Source organism: Cottoperca gobio, chromosome 14, assembly GCF_900634415.1.
Source record: "Cottoperca gobio chromosome 14, fCotGob3.1, whole genome shotgun sequence".
NCBI classification, from domain to species: domain Eukaryota; kingdom Metazoa; phylum Chordata; class Actinopteri; order Perciformes; family Bovichtidae; genus Cottoperca; species Cottoperca gobio.
The window spans coordinates 8,986,487-9,005,271 of record NC_041368.1 but is presented as its reverse complement, the minus strand read 5'-3'; the positions used below and the strand labels follow the sequence as shown (position 1 = coordinate 9,005,271).

The window sequence follows — 18,785 nt, the reverse complement described above, 5'->3', positions numbered from 1 at the left end:
TGTGTTGAAAGAATATGTGAATAAAAATTTTAAAAACTAATGCGAGTCTTAAAAGAGAATTTTACACACACACACACACACATATATACTGTACATACAAACACATGCCTATTTCAATTAATCAATTAACTTTGATGTTTAAAATTGACTTTAAATTCCAGAAGTGTAAATTTACACGAGGGAAAACAAAGGAAGGTTGTGGTCTTATCAGCAACCCCCCCCCTTCAAAAACATGCGTGCATCCGCTCTCTGCTTTGCATTCTTCGCATCAAATCAAATTCCTTTTGCGCTCCGCACTCGTCCTTTATCTCCAGAATGTGCTTTTAGAGCAGCACAAACATGTCACAATGAGGACAGCGAGTTTCTCACAGAGTGGAACTAGCTTCTTGGTAAAAAATCATTCGCATTTCTGCTTTTGCCTCTCATAGCTGAGCTCGGTCTTGTCAACAGTCTGTCTTATCTCTTTGTTTGTCTTCACCATTATAGGCTTTTCCTGGAAAACAGGCCACTACGCATGTGTAAGCTTAGATCACACTTTGGCGGCATAAGCCCAGATCAAGGCGGTCTCAAAATGAGTGAGCTTGATAAGTGGGCAAGAGAGTGGCCCCAGTTAATGGTGCCAGGATGGCCTCACACTGTGCTCTGGCAAGCTAAGACAGGACTGACAGGAAACCAGAACTGTGGTTGGGTCATCTCAGGAGGGACAGAATGACTGCACAGGCCCACAAAACCCTCTCCACCCAGTCCAGCAGTTAAATTCATCGGCAAGCGCACCAGTGACTGACAATCCTGGTACTAAGAAGGAGGTCAAAGCTAGCTAAAGCTATAATATTTCTAAATAGGCAAGCCACCGGCAGTATGAGCAGCTTAGCGATGGAGGAGCAGTACACAAGCTTTAGCCTAGAATCTAATAGTTGAGTTTTAGCCAACAGAGTATTAATTATTGCTCAAAAAGTCATGCAGTAAGAATATAATACTAAAGCCATGTTTGTAGACAGAGGGGGAACAGGTTAGCGTCAACTCTTTGACCGGACAAACCGAGGGCAAACTGTCGACCAGTGGTTTTATCAGAATAGCATTAGAGAGTTTCGACGCGATAAAAAGAGAAGTCATCCTTTGTATTACTTTTCACAGTACATTTTGTTTTGCAACGCTAGCTTGTGGTTTCCTGGCTCATGGCCATTTGCAGTATGATAACTGCTGCCTTGCGAGCCTAATGTCATGGAGACAACCAGGGAATGAAAAGAAACATGCCTAGACAATGCGTAGCAAAGTACACATCCCAACAGATGTGATTGAGAAAAAGCGGAAATGAGGCTACAGGACTCACACTACAGGGACTTTCTGTAACACTGATCCTACTGGCTTTTACAAGTACAACAGACCTCTGTGAGGAATGTTGCTTTCTCATTTAGGGTAAAAACACCCCCGGAGTTAAGGGGTATCAATATCACAAGGGAGATATATTCCTCTTTTGTCTGCATTTGCTGCAGTGAGGTGATGGTTAGTGTGCTGGTCTGTGGGCCAGCTGGGACACATCTCAGTTCACCCGTGCGCACACACACACACACACACACACACACACCACACCACACACACACACACACACACGCACACACGCACAAGCTTGCTCTACGCTGCTCACTATCTTTCAACAACAAGCTGAGCAGGGACCAGACGGAAAGAGGTCCTATTTGTGCAGGAAGATAAATACACTTCTGCACCCAGTCCTGTCCCCTCCAGATTAGAGAAACACAATAATGAGCAGAAGCACTGGTGGAAGTTCAGAAGAAAGCAAGGGTAAAGGATAGAGTAACAGTGTACTACCAAAACACACATCCCCGAACACATACATGTAATCACAGACAGACGTGTATACTTTTATCTTTAATTATCAGAACTTAGAAGTCTAAATGAGCAACAATGTTGTGTCCCACTGTTTAATGTGACAAAATGATCTTACCTGAAGAAAGTCTAGGAAACCGATTACCTTGCAAAGTGTAAGTAAATATAACTATTACTCTTAAGTTATGTTTACTTTATATCTAAGGTTATGCTAAAGTGGTAAAAGACAACAAGAATAATGACACCATCTGCATTTAGATTGGCTCCATATAAGCCTTGCTTGCACTGTGCAATTCTGTCTGCCTGTGGGTCTCGATCTCCTTTTCACAATAAGTTGTAGACATATACACTGCATCACTGCTTACTAGTGAGCCTTTCGCTTAGAGACAACTCAAAAGATTAGCTTACAATAGCTATCATTAGGTAGCGGACGGTGGAACAACCAGAGTAATGTTAACTGTGGAAACTCTACCCGGCAAAAGAGCCCCGTCACGGAGGAAGAGTGATACAAATAAAACGTTTTAAACATTCTTTCTACGAAGCTTTTCTGTTTCACTCCATCGTTATCATAGCATTGAGTTCAGGGTGTATAGTTCTTTGGGATTCTTTAGTTCTTTTATAGCTTTGGACAGTATCGTTAGCCATGCTGCTAACGATATATGAACAAGTAGTTGGGTCTTCTTGTTCACTTGAAAATCAACGGACAGATAGTGTTATCACCGTCTTCATTGTGCAGTTGGTTTGGAAACAATGCTGTGTTGTTTGTAGCTCTGAGGAAAAACAGAAAGATATGCGGTTGTCTTTGCGACAGCGTCACCAACAACACATGGTATTTATTTTTGTTAATATATGTTGTCAAAGCATATCATTTAACAATATGGATGACACCCCTGTGGGGGAGTTGTTCCTATCTTTCACAAATTATTCACTCTGGAAAAACTCCAGGATTCACAACTTGATGGCGTCACAGTTTTAACAAACACAGACAGTACGCACAAGCTGCTGTGGGTGTGGATGTCAAGGGTCTGGTCATCTTATAGTGGGATGATGGGGATTTGAAATGTGTCTAAATATCCACATACAAACTGTAAATATTCAGGAATGCGCATGTCGAGTTGTTTACAACTGATTCTGTGAGTCAGCAGTGTCATAATCTTTTATCGGCTCCTCCTCTGCGTTGCAATCAGGATGGCGAAGCTCAATCCTGGACCACAGAATTAGGTCATTCATCTCAGCTATGCTATGGATGCATGTTTTCTCTCAATTCTGCTTAAACAAACCGCTGTCTCAAAGAAGGAGACCCCTTCACTATTGAGGGAAACCTGATTTTCTCTGGGTCCACTTCCAAACACTGCCAACAAGCCATTCCATTCTGTTTAAAGTATTTTCATGTTAAGACACACATCAATCCACACCTACAACATACCTGAGAAAACCAACCTTGTCTCAGGATATGTGCTGTGTGTGTGGGGTGAACATGGCCGGACACGTCCCTTAAACACACCGGGAGGCGCCCAGCGGGAGTGCCGGCAGCCCCTCTTTTCAACACTCCGTTACGCTGCACACAAACACAGTTGCCCTTCCCATGGTCCTTTTGTTCCCTATCGTTTTGTTGAAGTTCCTGTCATGGACACTGTCAGCTTTCTCTGGACATTTATATTACGCTTTTGGACAAACACTCACTTCATTCAGCATATAATATTTTTTCAGGACTACATGGCGCTAGTCATGCAGACAAAACTAGCCATGTTACAACTGACGCAGGGAAACATGCATATGCTTGCCGACACAGAATTATAGCAAATGCACTTTACAGAAATTCAGACAATTATCCAAAGAATAACACACCCAAGCAGTGGCAAGCATCTACAGAGACTAGGGAAGAAATGTAGTTATATTGCATGAATATCTTATGAAGCTCTCTGAAGCTAAACTTGATGCAGGAAAATAGAATTAGAAGAAATTGTAGATGTAGTTTATGTATGTTTTCTTTTCTTTTTTAAGGTTGTAAAACATAGAATATGTGGATAGACATAGTTTAGTAACTGAATATAAGTAGCATGCCAGTCCCAGTAAAAGCTCAGTTTCCTGTATTGGAACAACAAACTTTATTACATACCATGACTTAAAAGATTTCCGAAAGAATGGCGTTTCTGATACTTATATTGTAACATAGCATGTACAAATCTACAGATTAAACCAGGAGTGGACACAGAAACAGGTGAAAGTGAGGCAGTGGCCTGGGGGCCTCTGGTAAATGAATGCCACAGAATGAGTCTGCAGTGAAAGGTTATCTCTTGCACTGTCCTTCAGTGTCATGCTGCTTCCTGTAAATCTACCTGACACCTTAGTGAGGAGATGCTGCAATGGAGAAGCACCCAGAGAGCTACAAATGAATAACTGACGAGCAGGTTTCATGCACAAACTGCTGTAATAAATCAATTCTACGAGCTGCATATTCTAAACAGCACTGCCTTGCATACACTTTTAAAAACAGACACACCAAAGCACCAGTGACCAAAACACAAAAAGATGCACACACACACGCACGTCAAAAATGTAGACACGTAGCATACAAAAATTGCAGCATTGCTCAAGTTTTAACTTGTGTCCTGCACTGACATTGGCAACAAGACAATGGACATATTCTTTAAAACTTTGTGAGACATTGCACTATAAATAAATTGCAGCTGAGCTTGACATTGACGTACTTAAGATGTTTACACAAACCTTTGATACCCTGCGATTGAGGATGACTGTTATCATCCATAAACCAGTTTATGGATATTATGGAATGTGTTCTCTGTGGTGCTACGCCCACAGCTAGAACGATCTACAAGAGAAAGAACATGAAAATGTGTGCCCGCGAGCGTCACCCTCCCTCTTTGGACGGAGCAATAGTAGGTTACTTCTACAACATGCCAAAACAAAGTTGATCTCAGCAGTCATTTGTGTGATCCGACACTCCTGACAACAAGCCTGGTGGGGCAATTATGCCGTTTATAAAAAGGTAGCCTATCCATCAACTGTGAATCTAATCCTGTGTCAGTATGAGTTAGCAGAGATAACGAGCAACAGAAGTGGGAAGAAAAATATTTTACATGCCACAGCAACCAGTTAAATATTTGAGGGGGCAAAGCAGCTTAAATCAGGTTTTGGATAATTGAAAAATGAGCTTAATTGGATTTTTCAGTTATGCCATTTACATGCATTGATCCAGAGCTGGATTACTGGACTAAACAGGGTTAATAATGGAGCTGCTGATAGATGTTAACAAAGCCAAATGCATATTAAAGAAGGTTAATCTGTTGGCCACTTATACATTTATTGCATAAAACTACTAAGTACAACACATTCCTCACTCTATGCCAGAAACTGACGGACAACCTTTTTATTAATATTGAGGAATGATTTATTAGTTTTTCTGTTCTGTAGTAGTTTTCTAGACAAATCTATAGTCATGCTAAAATACAGTGCAAGAGACGTGTACATCATACTATTTGTGACTTTAAAGGGTTAATTTTGTCAACAACCTTTCATCCTGTGCACAGAATAAAAAGGTCTTAAATATTTAATTACATGCACTGGTTGCGGCCTGTGAAGGAAGAGTATTGCAGCCCAAGATAGCTGCAAATTACTGAATGATTCAAAAGGCAGGGCAAACTTAAACTGCTTTCACAACGCAGTAGGATGCACGCCATAAAAAGCAGGCAAATATAAAGTGGCATCAGGTAGGGACAATGAATAGACCATCTTATGAAGTTTGTATTCTGTGTTGTGATTTGTTTGTAGTGATGTTTTAATGCTGACACATGCCTTATTGTTCAATGTCAATTGTGAGGTTTTTGTTTAAAGACAATTGTATTCAGGACACCAAGATTGTCAATCCTATCTAACACTGTTGTATTTAAAAGTGACTGATCTTTATATTGGGGGGGGAATATCCACCACTGGAGGCAGTCGTGGATGTTTTAATACATACACAACAGCTCAGAGTTATTACTGGGCATCTTTTTGACCTCGGTCCAACACCGTACATGATGGCTTCTCCCTGAGGGACACCATTACGGTCAGGTGTGTCAAAAGAACTCACCGGTTTATAGATGACAGCGGTATTAACAGCATAGGAGTAACACTAGAAAGATGGCTTCCTTTTGCGAACAAAGTCAAATCCAAATGGCCGTGACTTTCACAGTTTTTTCCTGTGAATATCTCACAGGCTGTGCCGTGACTGTGGGCTTTTCAGTGTTTCTGACACGGCTCCAGCCGCAGGGGCAGGGAGTCTATCAACTGCTGTGACATTCCCAACGGACTCATCCCTTTCAACTTTTCGGTGTTTCTCCTGCTTCCTGATCCTGATCATATACTGCCTCATTGTGGTGAAGGCAACATTCTTCAGTGGGTTGAAAAATTCAGAGTCCTAATTGTTGGGAAAGAGAGGCAGGGTGTAAACTGTGATCACTCAGGCTAAAGACAAAATTCTGTAATGATTTTTTTGTTGTAGACTGATCATCTGTTTAGCACGATACTTAATGTAAGTTTGTTTTTGTCATGTCCCATTACAGTTATAGTGAGTTTGGTTGTTACTGGTTGCTGCTGGCCAGTAACAGTATAGCCTACAGAGGGACACAGTCCAAACAACTAAATAACTAGGATTTGTTTCATTAATGTTTAAGAGTTATTTAAGTTCTGCAAAATATCTATTATTACAGTGTCATTTTATTGGGATTGCAACTTTAAAAACGGGTACTGTGTTTCCTGTTCAATTTACTGCAATTAATCTGATGGCCAAATTTAAGGAATGAATGCTAGATGTAAATACAGTTTGATGTTCTATATATTGTAAGACGTATCATATCCACCTCTAGTTATTTAGCAAATGAGGCCACTTGTTACATCTGTCAGGAAAAAGGCTTACTCGTAAACAGTAATGACATGTCCAAACAACCCTCCAATGATGAAGCGAAACCACCACAAAATTTCACAAATAAATAAGATCTTAGTAACATGCTAATTGCTTTAAGGTGTTCACATGAACCTGTCTTAATCTTCTTGCAGTCATATCAAGGTCAAGTCCACATGAAAAGAGCCGCTGGCAGCTCTCTGGTTATAGGCCTGCTATGTTACTTTAATATAAAATGAATATTCTTCATTCAGACGGAGTGGCTGTAGCTGTGGGCTCTCACAAATACCAAATGATCTTCTGGTCTAATACTGACAGCATAAGGAAAATGCAATTCTACCACCAAACCTGTAAAACATTAATTAATGTGTCCTAAGTTAAATTCTGTCCTAAATAGTTTTACTCCTCCAAAAGCAGCTTTCATCCCATTTTATGATTTTGATCCAGAGATTAACGGAGATTATTGGTTGTGACATGATGTACTAACTGTAAAACTAATCTGCATTCACACCACTAGCAGCCGACCCAATCCCGCTCTGCTCCTCTGTCTGGCGGATTTCAGCCAGCTGCTTGCAAACTGCAGTGTTGCAACAGTAGATTACACCCATGATTTTAGAAACCAGGTGTTATTTTTTAAAAACACCAATGTTCCTGTAATCATGCAAAGAAAAAGTCAAGTTTTTTCGTAACGCAAACGAATGTAGCCTTGGTTGATAGAAGTTGACAGAAAGAGCCCGGCTCTTATGCAGCGGGCAGATTAACCAAGACAATATCCACCACTTAATGGTGCTAAATGCATATTCATAATAATATCTTCCCCTCTTTGCTCTGATTATCGCACCTAGAAAATGACCTTAACAATAAAACAAAACTATATTACTAACCTGACTGACGCAAAACTGATTATAAATACAGAATGTCAACACAGTAAGGAGATAAAACATGTTGCTGGCTGTTACTTCTAAAGTCTCAACATCTAACAAATATCTGAAATTATTTGAAAATCTCATTGGAGCAGTTTACAGTTATGTGGAGCATTAATTTGATATATTACTAGCCTTAAACTGCATGGCACTGCAGACTTGTTCTCATAGTTCTTATCCAGCTGAATTTAGAGTAATCCCATTATTCTCCATGAGCCCAGACATAATTCTGTATTACAGCATAGAAAAGGATAATCATCCAAAGCATTGCTTTGGTGTGTGAAATCAAAGGGCATGTTAAACAGATATTCAAAACGGTGGAAAATATATGTCACAGTAGAGTGGTTAAACCATTCATGCAGAACTAAACTCATGTTGAACCACTCATAATGGCTGGTAGGGTTTTAGTTCTGTGGTGAAGCACTTTAGAGCAGAATTAGGAAGTGATAACAACTTCGTCTTCATGTCCAGAGCTTTCACAAGCAAACAGCACCGTGGCTTATCAGAGGTGGATCTGTTGTTGTGATAAGAGTATGTGCAGTATAATCCGAGGTGTTTGTCTTACTGTAGTCTATCAAAACACAACTTTGCTTTTACTTTATGATTTGTGTAAGTCTTTTAAGAGAGTGCAATCCTGAAAATCTCCACAAAGCTCACACAATTCCTTTTCTTTGATTTGTTTATTTTTTTAGCTCAATATGAACTTTGGAGCAATATAACTTTCATTCAAATTAGAATGAAAGGGTAAAAAGGGTAATAAATGAATATAAAGCAAGTTTCAGTGTTTTTTTCCACACCCAAAAAAGACAATGATGAATCTGAGCCCATTCCCTGATACTGCGCATGATGGTTTATATGTTACTGGAACATCAGAAGAACCATTGTTACCTGTTTCACCTCGGCTTGTCTTAGTATGACAAGTCAAACTGTACACGTTGAGAAAGGTCTACTGTCACTCTAAAGACGGATAATCAATCAGGTAATGTGGGATCCCTTTTTCTAAATAACTACGTGCAATAAATTCTCAAAATCACTGGGAAGTGATCAAGACTGAGGTCTGGCTACATGATGGGATTTTATACATTCACAGTCATAAAGATAACTTGTCTGCCCTGACTAAGCATGTTTCTGATGGCTAACAATCTTTGAACTACAGAAGGTGAAATGCAAAATTCACATCACTGGTCCACTTCCCTGCTTCAGTAGCACCACACAGCTGTTCTTACAGGAGAAAAAAGGTTCACTAAACTGAAATGTACGTCACCTGCCCTGCACCAAATGAGAGGCAGACAAAGTTAGTGAGCAGCTAGCAACTGAAGAACCATCTCGCAAGCTACATATCCAAATAATGTATTCTGTGTAGCACTTGGTAGAGACAAACACACAAGGAGAATAAGGGACGTACATTCAGGTGGCCAGAAACACGACTCCAAATGAATGCTGCTCAGGGTTAGCTGGATGTACAACGCAACAGTATGCTAACACATGTCTAAAGTCAAAGTTTATGTTTGACAGCTTGTTGTGATGTAATTAGCATCACATGTTTCTAAATATAACACTTAGGGGAGAGTGGGGTAAGATGATTCAATTTTTACTTAAGTTGCCCTCAAGACAAAATGAGATTGAGTTCAATGAAAAACATCTACCCATATTATAATATATGACCATGAGAAAAAAAAGTGCCCCTGCATAGGGGTAAGATGATCCAAGTCAGAGGGTAAGTTGAACCATCTTGGGGTAAATTAAACATCTGACTTTTAAATTTAAATCTGATCATAATTTAAAAAAATAAAATCCTCTTTTAAAATAGTAATTGAATTATACAAATGTTCCTCTTCCAAATAGCCTTATTTATTTTCTTAAACCTAACATAAACAATATAAACATAAAGTTTAATTTAAATTGTTTTTACTGTTTGCCATTGTTTGAAACATTTCTGTTAAATTAAGCAACAGGACAGCCATCATAGCTTTTGAGAAGCAAAGAAAAATCGTATCAAAATGATGTAAATGAAGGAGTTCAAATCTGCTGGCATCGATTCTTGTATAATAAAATGAAATAAGAAAATATAAGTTATTTCCCCCAGTAGTTTCTCTTGTAATTATACATTTTGTTAAACAGTTCACAGTTTTGTGAGAACAAAGCATCAGTTACAGCTTTTAAGAACACAATGAAAAAGGAATATTACATTTTCCACTCGTCAAGGTTGCATGGAAATATGAGTTGTTGCTCTCTCCTCGCACTTCCTCCAACCTTCTGGGGTTGAGGTAGCTTTTTCAGCACATCACTGCGAGGAAAACATCCCTCATCACTTTCCTCGAATGCAAATCTGCTCAGCTAGCTTTTTGTTGTGGTCTGAAAGATCCTTCTCTACCTCCTCTGTGAAGACCCTCTTTGCTTCTGCTGTTCCTGTGTACCCAACTGTTTTACTGCCTTGACCTTCTTTTTTTTATGAACCTCCACAGAGTTGACCTGTCAATATTTCCACCCTTGACATCGCTGGCTGCTCTCTCCGTCTCTTCAAGGGGTGTTGAGCCCTAGTTGATTTTCCTCTTGTAGATTATTGGCATGATAGCTTTTCTAAAAATGTTTAACATATGATAGATCTAACCAGTTTTGAAATACAACAGTAAAATACAATGTAATGCTTCAGAGACATAACTTAGCTTCAGTACATTGTGGTAGGGTAAGTAACCACTGGGTCAGTTTACCCCAAAGCATTTGGCTCACTTTGCCCCAGAAGCCACAATTTTGGAAAAAAACTGCCTATCTTAACCGCTCAGGCTAATCTTTAGCCTAATGATTCACATGGTTGTATACGTTGGCAAATCACCAATCTATATAATATACATATTTAGCTCGGGATACATTAGCTTTGACATAACAGTCATTATAGCTGACATGCCACAAACATTTATTTTGGCATGCAAAAAAGTTGTTTTTGTGTAAAATAAAATACTTTTCACTTCTCCCTTGTGCTTCTCTTCATCACAGCCAGATATACATAATGGGTGCTTCCTGAATGTATGGTCACATGACCACAAATGTGTACAGTTGCCTAGAAACTGAGGGTGGGCCAATTTACCCACTAGCTCATCTTACCCCACTCTCCCTGTGGGACTTTTCTTTCGTATGCTGTCTTTTATATTCGCTATCAGACCAAAGCTCTTTACTAATACAGATCGTATATGGTTTAAAACTATTTAATTGTTCATTTGTTCTCACTTTTATATGCAAAATATTTCATTTACTTCTGTTTAACCTCTACTAAAATATCAAATGAAGTCAAACAAAGGGAGTTATTCCAACAGCACACACATTGTTAAAAGCTACTGCACAGTGGTGGCTTTGCAAGCCCAATCCAAAATTGTGTTTTGGTAAGCAACAAGGAACATATATTTCTGACAAACTAGTGTGTTTTTTAGCAAAACTTTCAGTAAGAACTACACTGAGCTATCAAAAATATGTTTGCATAAAAGCTTAGAAATGTAATAATGTTGGACAATGCCAGCAAAGCATTTTGGTTAGTGTGTTATGACAGTGAACGACAGCTAAACTAACTGTATAGCTCTACAGTAGACTAGATCCTCCTGACAATACACACCACGTGTTTACTAGAGCTGCAACGACTGGTTGACTAATTCATTAGTCGATTGACAAAAGAATAATCACCAACTATTCTGATAAGTGATTAATCATTAAAGTAATTTTCATGCAAAAATGGCAGATAGCCTGAAATATGGAGATTTCCTGATTTTCTATGTTTAACATCATATTAAACTGAATATCTTCAGTTATCTTTCGATTTTGGACTGAAAAACAAGATACTTACACCAAACCATTAATCAAGAAAATTGTCCCAAAATGAATCGAAAATGAAAATAATCTTTAGCTGCAGCCCCAGTTTTTAAACTGATTAGTGCAGGGCTGTGTTAGTTTCAGCTAGCAGCACATAGAAGCACAATGGGACTATAGAGCATCTGCACCTGTCTATGCATTTGGGGACTTACAAAAAAGTAGGACAAATCACACTTTAGAACACAAGCTTTGCAAATAGCTCTAGTTTGAGTATGAAATATTAAGGCAAATAATTATACTGTATGGGCTTTAAGTCCAGTTAAGAAAATATGATCCTAAAAGAAATCTGAATGTTTGGATGGATAATGAAGCCTAAACTGATGCAATTTCAAAGCACTGCTGAATGTACAGCTCTTCAAAGTAAATGCTGAGAAGACCAAAGTTGGAGCAAAACAGGAATTTAAATTCCTCACTCCTGTTTTAGTAATCTAAGCTCCGCAAGCATGCATCATTCTTCAGATTTTCACAATGCTTTACAGCATAGATCTTCAACAGCGGGTCCGCGGAGGTACTGCAGGAGGGTCGCAAAATAGTTTGTAGATAAATCAAATATTCTTTTATAAAATATTTTTTTTGCTAAATTATTTAGTTTTACAACTCCGACAGCATCCCCCCCCCCCCCCCCCGCACAGAACTCCGACAGCACCCCCCCCCCCCCTCGTTTGAATATCGCTGCAGTATGGGGTCCCTGCTCCATCCTACACCAGTTTGGGGGTCCTTGGCCTGAAAAACGTTAAAGACCCCTGCTTTACAGAATAAATGAATCAACCGACAATGTAGGGAACTACACAATAGGTTACAAATCTGTGTTCTGCAAACAGGTATCAACCATGACCCAGAATCAGTAAACCTCAACCCTACCATTGAAACAGATCAGCCACTGCGGGAATTGTGACATTTATATACACAAAAGATAAAGACCCAACATGTTCACTGGGTCATAATAATAGCATGTAAAATTATGTCTTTAGAAATATGGAGTAAAAGTCTATAGACTATAGAGCAGGAGTAGGAGAGAAATGAGGGACCAATTACTGAAAATGGCCATGCCCTTTTTTCATACATCTTATAAATATACATCATCTTGTCAGAGTGGAGCAGCCGAGCGGAGATTCAGCGAGGCACAAAGTCTACATCGATGACCCAGTGAACGTAAGGGGGAAAAAAAACGGTCCCCATAAACATACAGTCGAAACAAATCCATGCTTCCTGCTTGTCAATCTCATTAGCCTGTGCCTCTGCCCTGGGCTAGAGACACAGCATTGACAGGTGAAAACACTTCAATCATTCTTATCTAAACAAACACACATCCTGTACACAACACTAATCTTGGTGGTGAAATACTGTAAATGAGCACCTTTGTCACAATCAACAACTGTTTGACAATACATTGCCCTTGAGTGCGCTATTAGGGTGTAATGACCAGCCAGCCTGTAGATGCTTGTTGATTCATACTGCTGCCAGATAAACTTGTGGTGTAACAGCAGAGCCCAGGAGCCGTCAGCAGCTGTCATTCGTGCTCTATGTCTAGCTCTTCTAAGGAAGTCTCTCAATTCACAGAAAGATACATAGCTCGGGGCAAAATTCTGCCTGTCTACCACCTCAATGCAGCAGCTGCGACCTGCATACAGTGGTACTTCACAGTGACAGATTGATGATAGAGTGTGCATTCACAACAACACCGTTACATTCATTTACTTCAGAGAAATGCACTGGCCTAATGAGCAATACATAAATATGCACAAGAGTGAGAAGTGTGAAGGCGGTTTTAGGATGAAGTGTTACTCCTCGACTCGGATGACCTTTTTTTTTTTGTCTATAAGTGTATGCACCGACACAATGCTCCCACCAGTCTGCACACACCCACACACATGCATACACAAAATGCAATTATGTAGGTCTCCTGCATGAGGTCCATGGATAGACAAAAGAAGCGATGGACCTCACCTACCACATTGTTTCATTACACAGACTTTTGATTTAGACTGAGCCACGAGGGACAAACACACTATTGTTATGCTAAATAATACGAGCTACAAAATCAGACTCTGAGAACATATCCACTCTCATTGAGGTAGATGTCATTTTTCAAAACGCACGATCAACAAAGTTTGGTAATAGAAGATTATCATGATATGCTAACTCGTGGAGATGCCGGCCTCCTGGTACACTACTTCCATACTAGTCCTACAGACATATACTCGACCAGCTAAAAATACACAGTGTGCACTGAAGAATTGTTCATAGGCCATATAATGCCATTTCAGGTGGTCAGCGTACTGAATGGTCCACAGCTGCCTTATTCTGTGAAACAAATGTGTCATATATGCATGTGCATGGATTAAATGTTGGGCAGATTTCGATGATGGTGTTTTGTCACAATCGGTGACTTGTCACAAAGCAGCACTGGACTTCCCTGTATTTATATATAGCACTGGTCTGAGATGTTTACAGTCTGTACTCTCTCTTCTTTACAGTACAATGATCGTCAGATACAACATGACCTGCTTGAGACACTGGCAGCCAGTATGAGACAACAGATTTGATAGCTTAACATAAGCCCTTTTGGTTGTAATCTCTATCAAAAGAATAGTATTTCTGTGTCTTCTTTGGCAGGAACCCAGAGCTCCCAGCTGAGTCTTTAGGAAGGGGTGCAGGTGGCAAACACTGTAGTTAGCCTGTTTTTCAGGCAGCCGGAAGACAACACCTGCATCACTTTGAGAGCTGCACAGTGTGTACTTTCCGTCCCCTGGTTTACACACTTGGGAGCTTGTGTCCCTCTGCACGAGAGGGATTCAAGGCAAATTTGGGATGTGTGCTAAGTGGACGTGAAAGCAATATTTTTGACCCAGACAAAGCTGTATATGCAGCAATTCAAGGCCAAGATGCAATGGCCCAACATATAAATGCACTGATACGGTGTTTGGGGACTTAATATGAAGGGAAAGAAGCAGTCAACAGAACATTGTTGATCTCGAGTCTCGGCTGAATAAAGGAGGAGCTCAAAAGGGACAAGATGCCAAGGGACTGACTGTTTATCTGTCTGTATGAAAGGCAATGTTTAAAATGGCATGATTAGAGAGGAGACAGGGTCAGAAAAGATTGTGGTGAGATCTATTACATTGAATAAGAATCCCCGGAACTACAATGACCCACCAGAGCAACCTGAGCTATGTTGTTGGGTACTCTGAACTAGAAATAAGAGATGTACAGAGGCCCAGAAGGGTGTGGCAACTCTCTCAGGTAATACAGTGAGGTGGCTGTGCCAGTTTGATTACGTCAGGCTTTGCTAAGTGTTAGGAGAATTAACAGGAGATGTTTGGGCTGTTCGAGGAACTCAAGAGGTGATAAGGTCCAATTTGTGTCACCTCTCTAATGGGATGATGAGTTTAAAAGCCAGAGTGAGTGTGGCAAAATCAAGAAGAGAGGGGAGAATTTGTGTCTCATGAGTACAGGCTAAGAGGATTTAGGAAGGTGGCGGTGCAGGGCACACATCATGTTCTAGGCCACAACACTTGAGTGGAAGTACAGATGTGTGTACCACACGGTGGCAGAGATTGTATTATATATGTGCGAAATATGATCTAATTTGCTCAAAACATTTAAAGTATCGAAGACGAGCTGCCTCACATTTTTGAAGTCGTGTGGCAGGCTGACAAGCACGGGATATTAGTTGTAGACACAAGTAAAGGAGTGACAAGCACCATGTTTAAGATCCAGTCACTACTTTATAATTAAAGTAGTTGAGACTACTTTAAGAGCAGGAAAGATACTGTGGCATTTAAGCTGTCGACAAGTGGCTCAGCAGATCTAGTGACAGAGCATCCCATGGATTCTGTCACTAAACAATGCACGATTTTTAAACACAAATGTGTGTGTGCATCCATGTACACATGCCCGTTAATGAGTGTGTTTGTGTGCAGCTTACTGCATCAACACCAGTGCAACAGTATACTGCATTGTTCTTAATCAATGACTTGCATAGCATAAACAAATGATTAGCCTTGATATGCAATTTTGAAATCTTACAACAAGCCATGTGGAAAAAAGAGGCAAGAAAGACATTTTTCACTGAAACAATACAAAATACACTTGAATATCATCAGTAACTAAGACAGAAATACATAACGCCTTATTATAAATAAAATGTGCCTGGTGTGATTTTAAAATGACTCCCTAAGGGCGACATCTAATGACCAAAGTCCATCCCTGAACCACTTGTGCATTAATCTAAAAAATAAAAATAAAAAGGAGAAAAGTCTAAAGTTTTGAGTGGAAAAGTTGATTTGATATTTTTCAACAACAACCACATCAGCTTCAGGTTAGGACTACACCGAGCACTAGCCCTCTGCTTGCTACTGGAGATATATGTGTGCATAGTGGACTTGGTCTAAGATAGAGTATGTCGTGGGGTATTAAAGCATTAAAGCCGGGCGTGAGCCTAAATATAGCCTGAGAACCAATTTGCTCAGGGCAGCTTGATTGTACACACGTGATACCGGTGATACAGGCCGCTGTCCCTGGTCCTGAAATTGTACCGGGTCCATACATGCATGTGCTCGATGTTCATATAAGTAGCCGGTACAATTTTAAGAAACGGAATTCTATATATGCAACCTATGAAGTAGAATGAGCATAATGTTGTGCCTCAAACGTTTAAAAGTATAATGCGGTTTTGCAGGATGCAGATAGTTCTATACACATAAACTGCAATTCCTCACAAGCAACAGTGCGAGGCGCATGTCTGATGCAGTTCAGGGGAGAGAGAATGGGAGAGAGAAAGAGAGAAAGAGAGTTTGATTGATCATGTGGGCTATGGGAGCCTGCGAGAGTTGTCGAAAATTGCTGCATAGACGCCCCTTAGGCACCTATCTGGTGCCCACTGACTCCAAACCATGCTGTGGCCACAATAACCACAATTCACCAGAGTGCCTGTTACCAAAAGCCATTTAAACCAGGGCTGTTAACAGACCGTTCTTCCGGGTTGGACTTCACCGGTAATCCACAATACATTAACTTACCGCAGTCCTCACACAAGATCTTCCCAACATCCTTTTTTAGGCTCTTCACACTCGTGTCCCGAGGTGCAAACGATGCCTTGAAAACCAAGGGCTCGTCAGTGGGGTCCATGAAAAAAATGTACTTGTGGTTCTTCCTCACTTTGGTGCACGGAGCCTCAGATCCAAATTCACCCACGGTGATGAGCTGTTCTCGCTCCAGACCCCCGCTGTTAAGGGGCCAAACATCCAGCACTTTGACATTCACACGGTACGGCTCCGCGGAGACGTTCACAGGCGTAGACTGCACCTTGCCCTCGATCACCACGGCGGATTTGTAAACCTGGTCCTGCAGGGAATTCAAACTCGGGGAGTAGCAGGCGAATGAGACCCCGATGACCAGCATGGATAAATGTACTGAATCAAGCCTCATGCCGCCTGCTTTGGCTCGGTGGTCGCTGGTCGCGTTGCGGCAGGGCTCTCTCGGCTGCGGGGCGATGGCGATGGAGCTGGGTTGAATGAAGAGACGGCAAGTAGGCTCCAGTAGCACGGCAGCGCGGCAGATCTTGCATAAGTGTCCATGCCATCGGGATCCGCTGCTTTTCCGAGTGATTTTCAATGGGTAAACAGCAGCTTTGAAACGGGGAAACCGCGGGACTATGCTGGGTTTCAAATCCAGTCACTGCTTTCTGCTAATAATAAGGCATTGTAAATAGGCTAAACCAGGAATTGGTGGATTCTCACCTCCAGAAGATGCCCCCTATGCTGCCATAGTAGCCTTAACTGCAAGACGACGCCACTCTTATCTTTGCCCAAAAATTGCAGTGGTGGGGTACCGCTATGATGGTGTTCTGTATCATCTGCAGCGGAGGGAAAAGACGCAAAATGCTGCAGTGAACCACAAGTTTGGTAGTCCGGTCGCAAAACATAAGCCACGTTTCATTCCAAAAGATAAAACAATATTTCTGATCGGCAGCTATAACGCTAACACGGCGCCTTCCACCGTGGCTCTCTCTCCGCCTCCCCCACTAGCCACAGACGGAGAGAAAATAATGCCGATTGCCAAGGGGCTCCGTCAACAAAAACGCAAGATTGGAGCACTGATATACAGGCAACCGATGGACCAAAGGGTCGATCTCCTCTCTCCCAAAACCCAGTTACTGTATACCAATCACTCCATGGTGTTTTATCAGCGGTGATCTCACGTTATAATGAAACAAACGGAATCCTAAATCCATGACTGTCCCTCCTCAAAATCGCATCCTACTGTAGCCAAGGCATTACTCCAAAAAATGAAATAGGTTCACATTGAAAAATGCCGCCGCATATAGTCCGGTGGGCCTAGAAAAATCATATGGCTGCGATGACTAAGGCTGCGAAAGCATTTCAGATTCTTCAAGAGACTGTTTTGAATGAGTTTTGCGTCTCATCCCACTAAGTCATGCCCTGCATTCAGGTCACATTCGCTGCTCTGCCTCTAAAAAAAAACTGATGTTGAAGCACCGCATTAAATCCATACAGCTAAAATAGCTGCAATATTTGGGTCCAAAGCAGAAGAAAAAAACATTTAAATCACTTTAGAATGAAAAATATAAATGCAAGTATTATTCTCTGTTTTTATATTACAATATGAAGTGTTCACGTGATAGCTCTGATGGAACAATTGGTCACATGCCTAACAAATAAAAATTATTTATCATAGGAATATTAAGACGGTTGTTCATCATCAATGGCAATGTTTAGGTCAAGTTATGATTTTAATGTTTGGTTTAGCCGAAATGCCAAATATAATGCGGACACATAATGTTGTACTGACAGTATTCAGAAAGAGCGACATCTGCTGACCACAGTGTATTTATGAGCACACTTTGTGTTTGACACACTTGCTGTAAATGCTGCTGTAAATAAAACAGCAAAACAAAATAAGAAAAAGTAGGGTACCAAATTTGAATTATGTCTAATCAAATATGCTCAGTGTGGACTGGAATAATCACGTGGCATGTAATACATGTTCTTTATTACGCTAAAACTCAAAAGTTCATGAGACTCAGAACAAGCACATTTGTACAGAACATTTCTTTAAATGCACTTAAACCTATACTTGTGTTTTCATTGTTGCGCATGTCCTGCAAACCTAACAGACCTGGCTGCTCTCCGTGGTGCTGACATTCTACAAAGCCTATAAATAAGACCTATACTGCTGATGTAAGACGTGGCATAACATAATGTAATGCTGTTTGAACTGTAGCCCAATAACTG

The 18,785-nt window shown here is 40.6% G+C and overlaps 1 protein-coding gene across 2 annotated transcripts in view; it reads right to left on the bottom strand.

Annotated features, from left to right (window-relative positions):
- nrg2a (neuregulin 2a) overlaps nucleotides 1–17,197 on the bottom strand; it is a 69,495-nt gene extending 52,298 nt beyond the window's left edge. For both annotated transcript variants that reach the window (XM_029448202.1, XM_029448201.1), the window contains exon 1: nucleotides 16,551–17,197. In XM_029448202.1, the coding sequence (XP_029304062.1) occupies nucleotides 16,551–16,959 (409 nt within the window). In that variant the 5' untranslated portion in view covers nucleotides 16,960–17,197. The remainder of the gene's footprint in view (nucleotides 1–16,550) is intronic.
- Nucleotides 17,198–18,785: the final 1,588 nt, after the last annotated feature.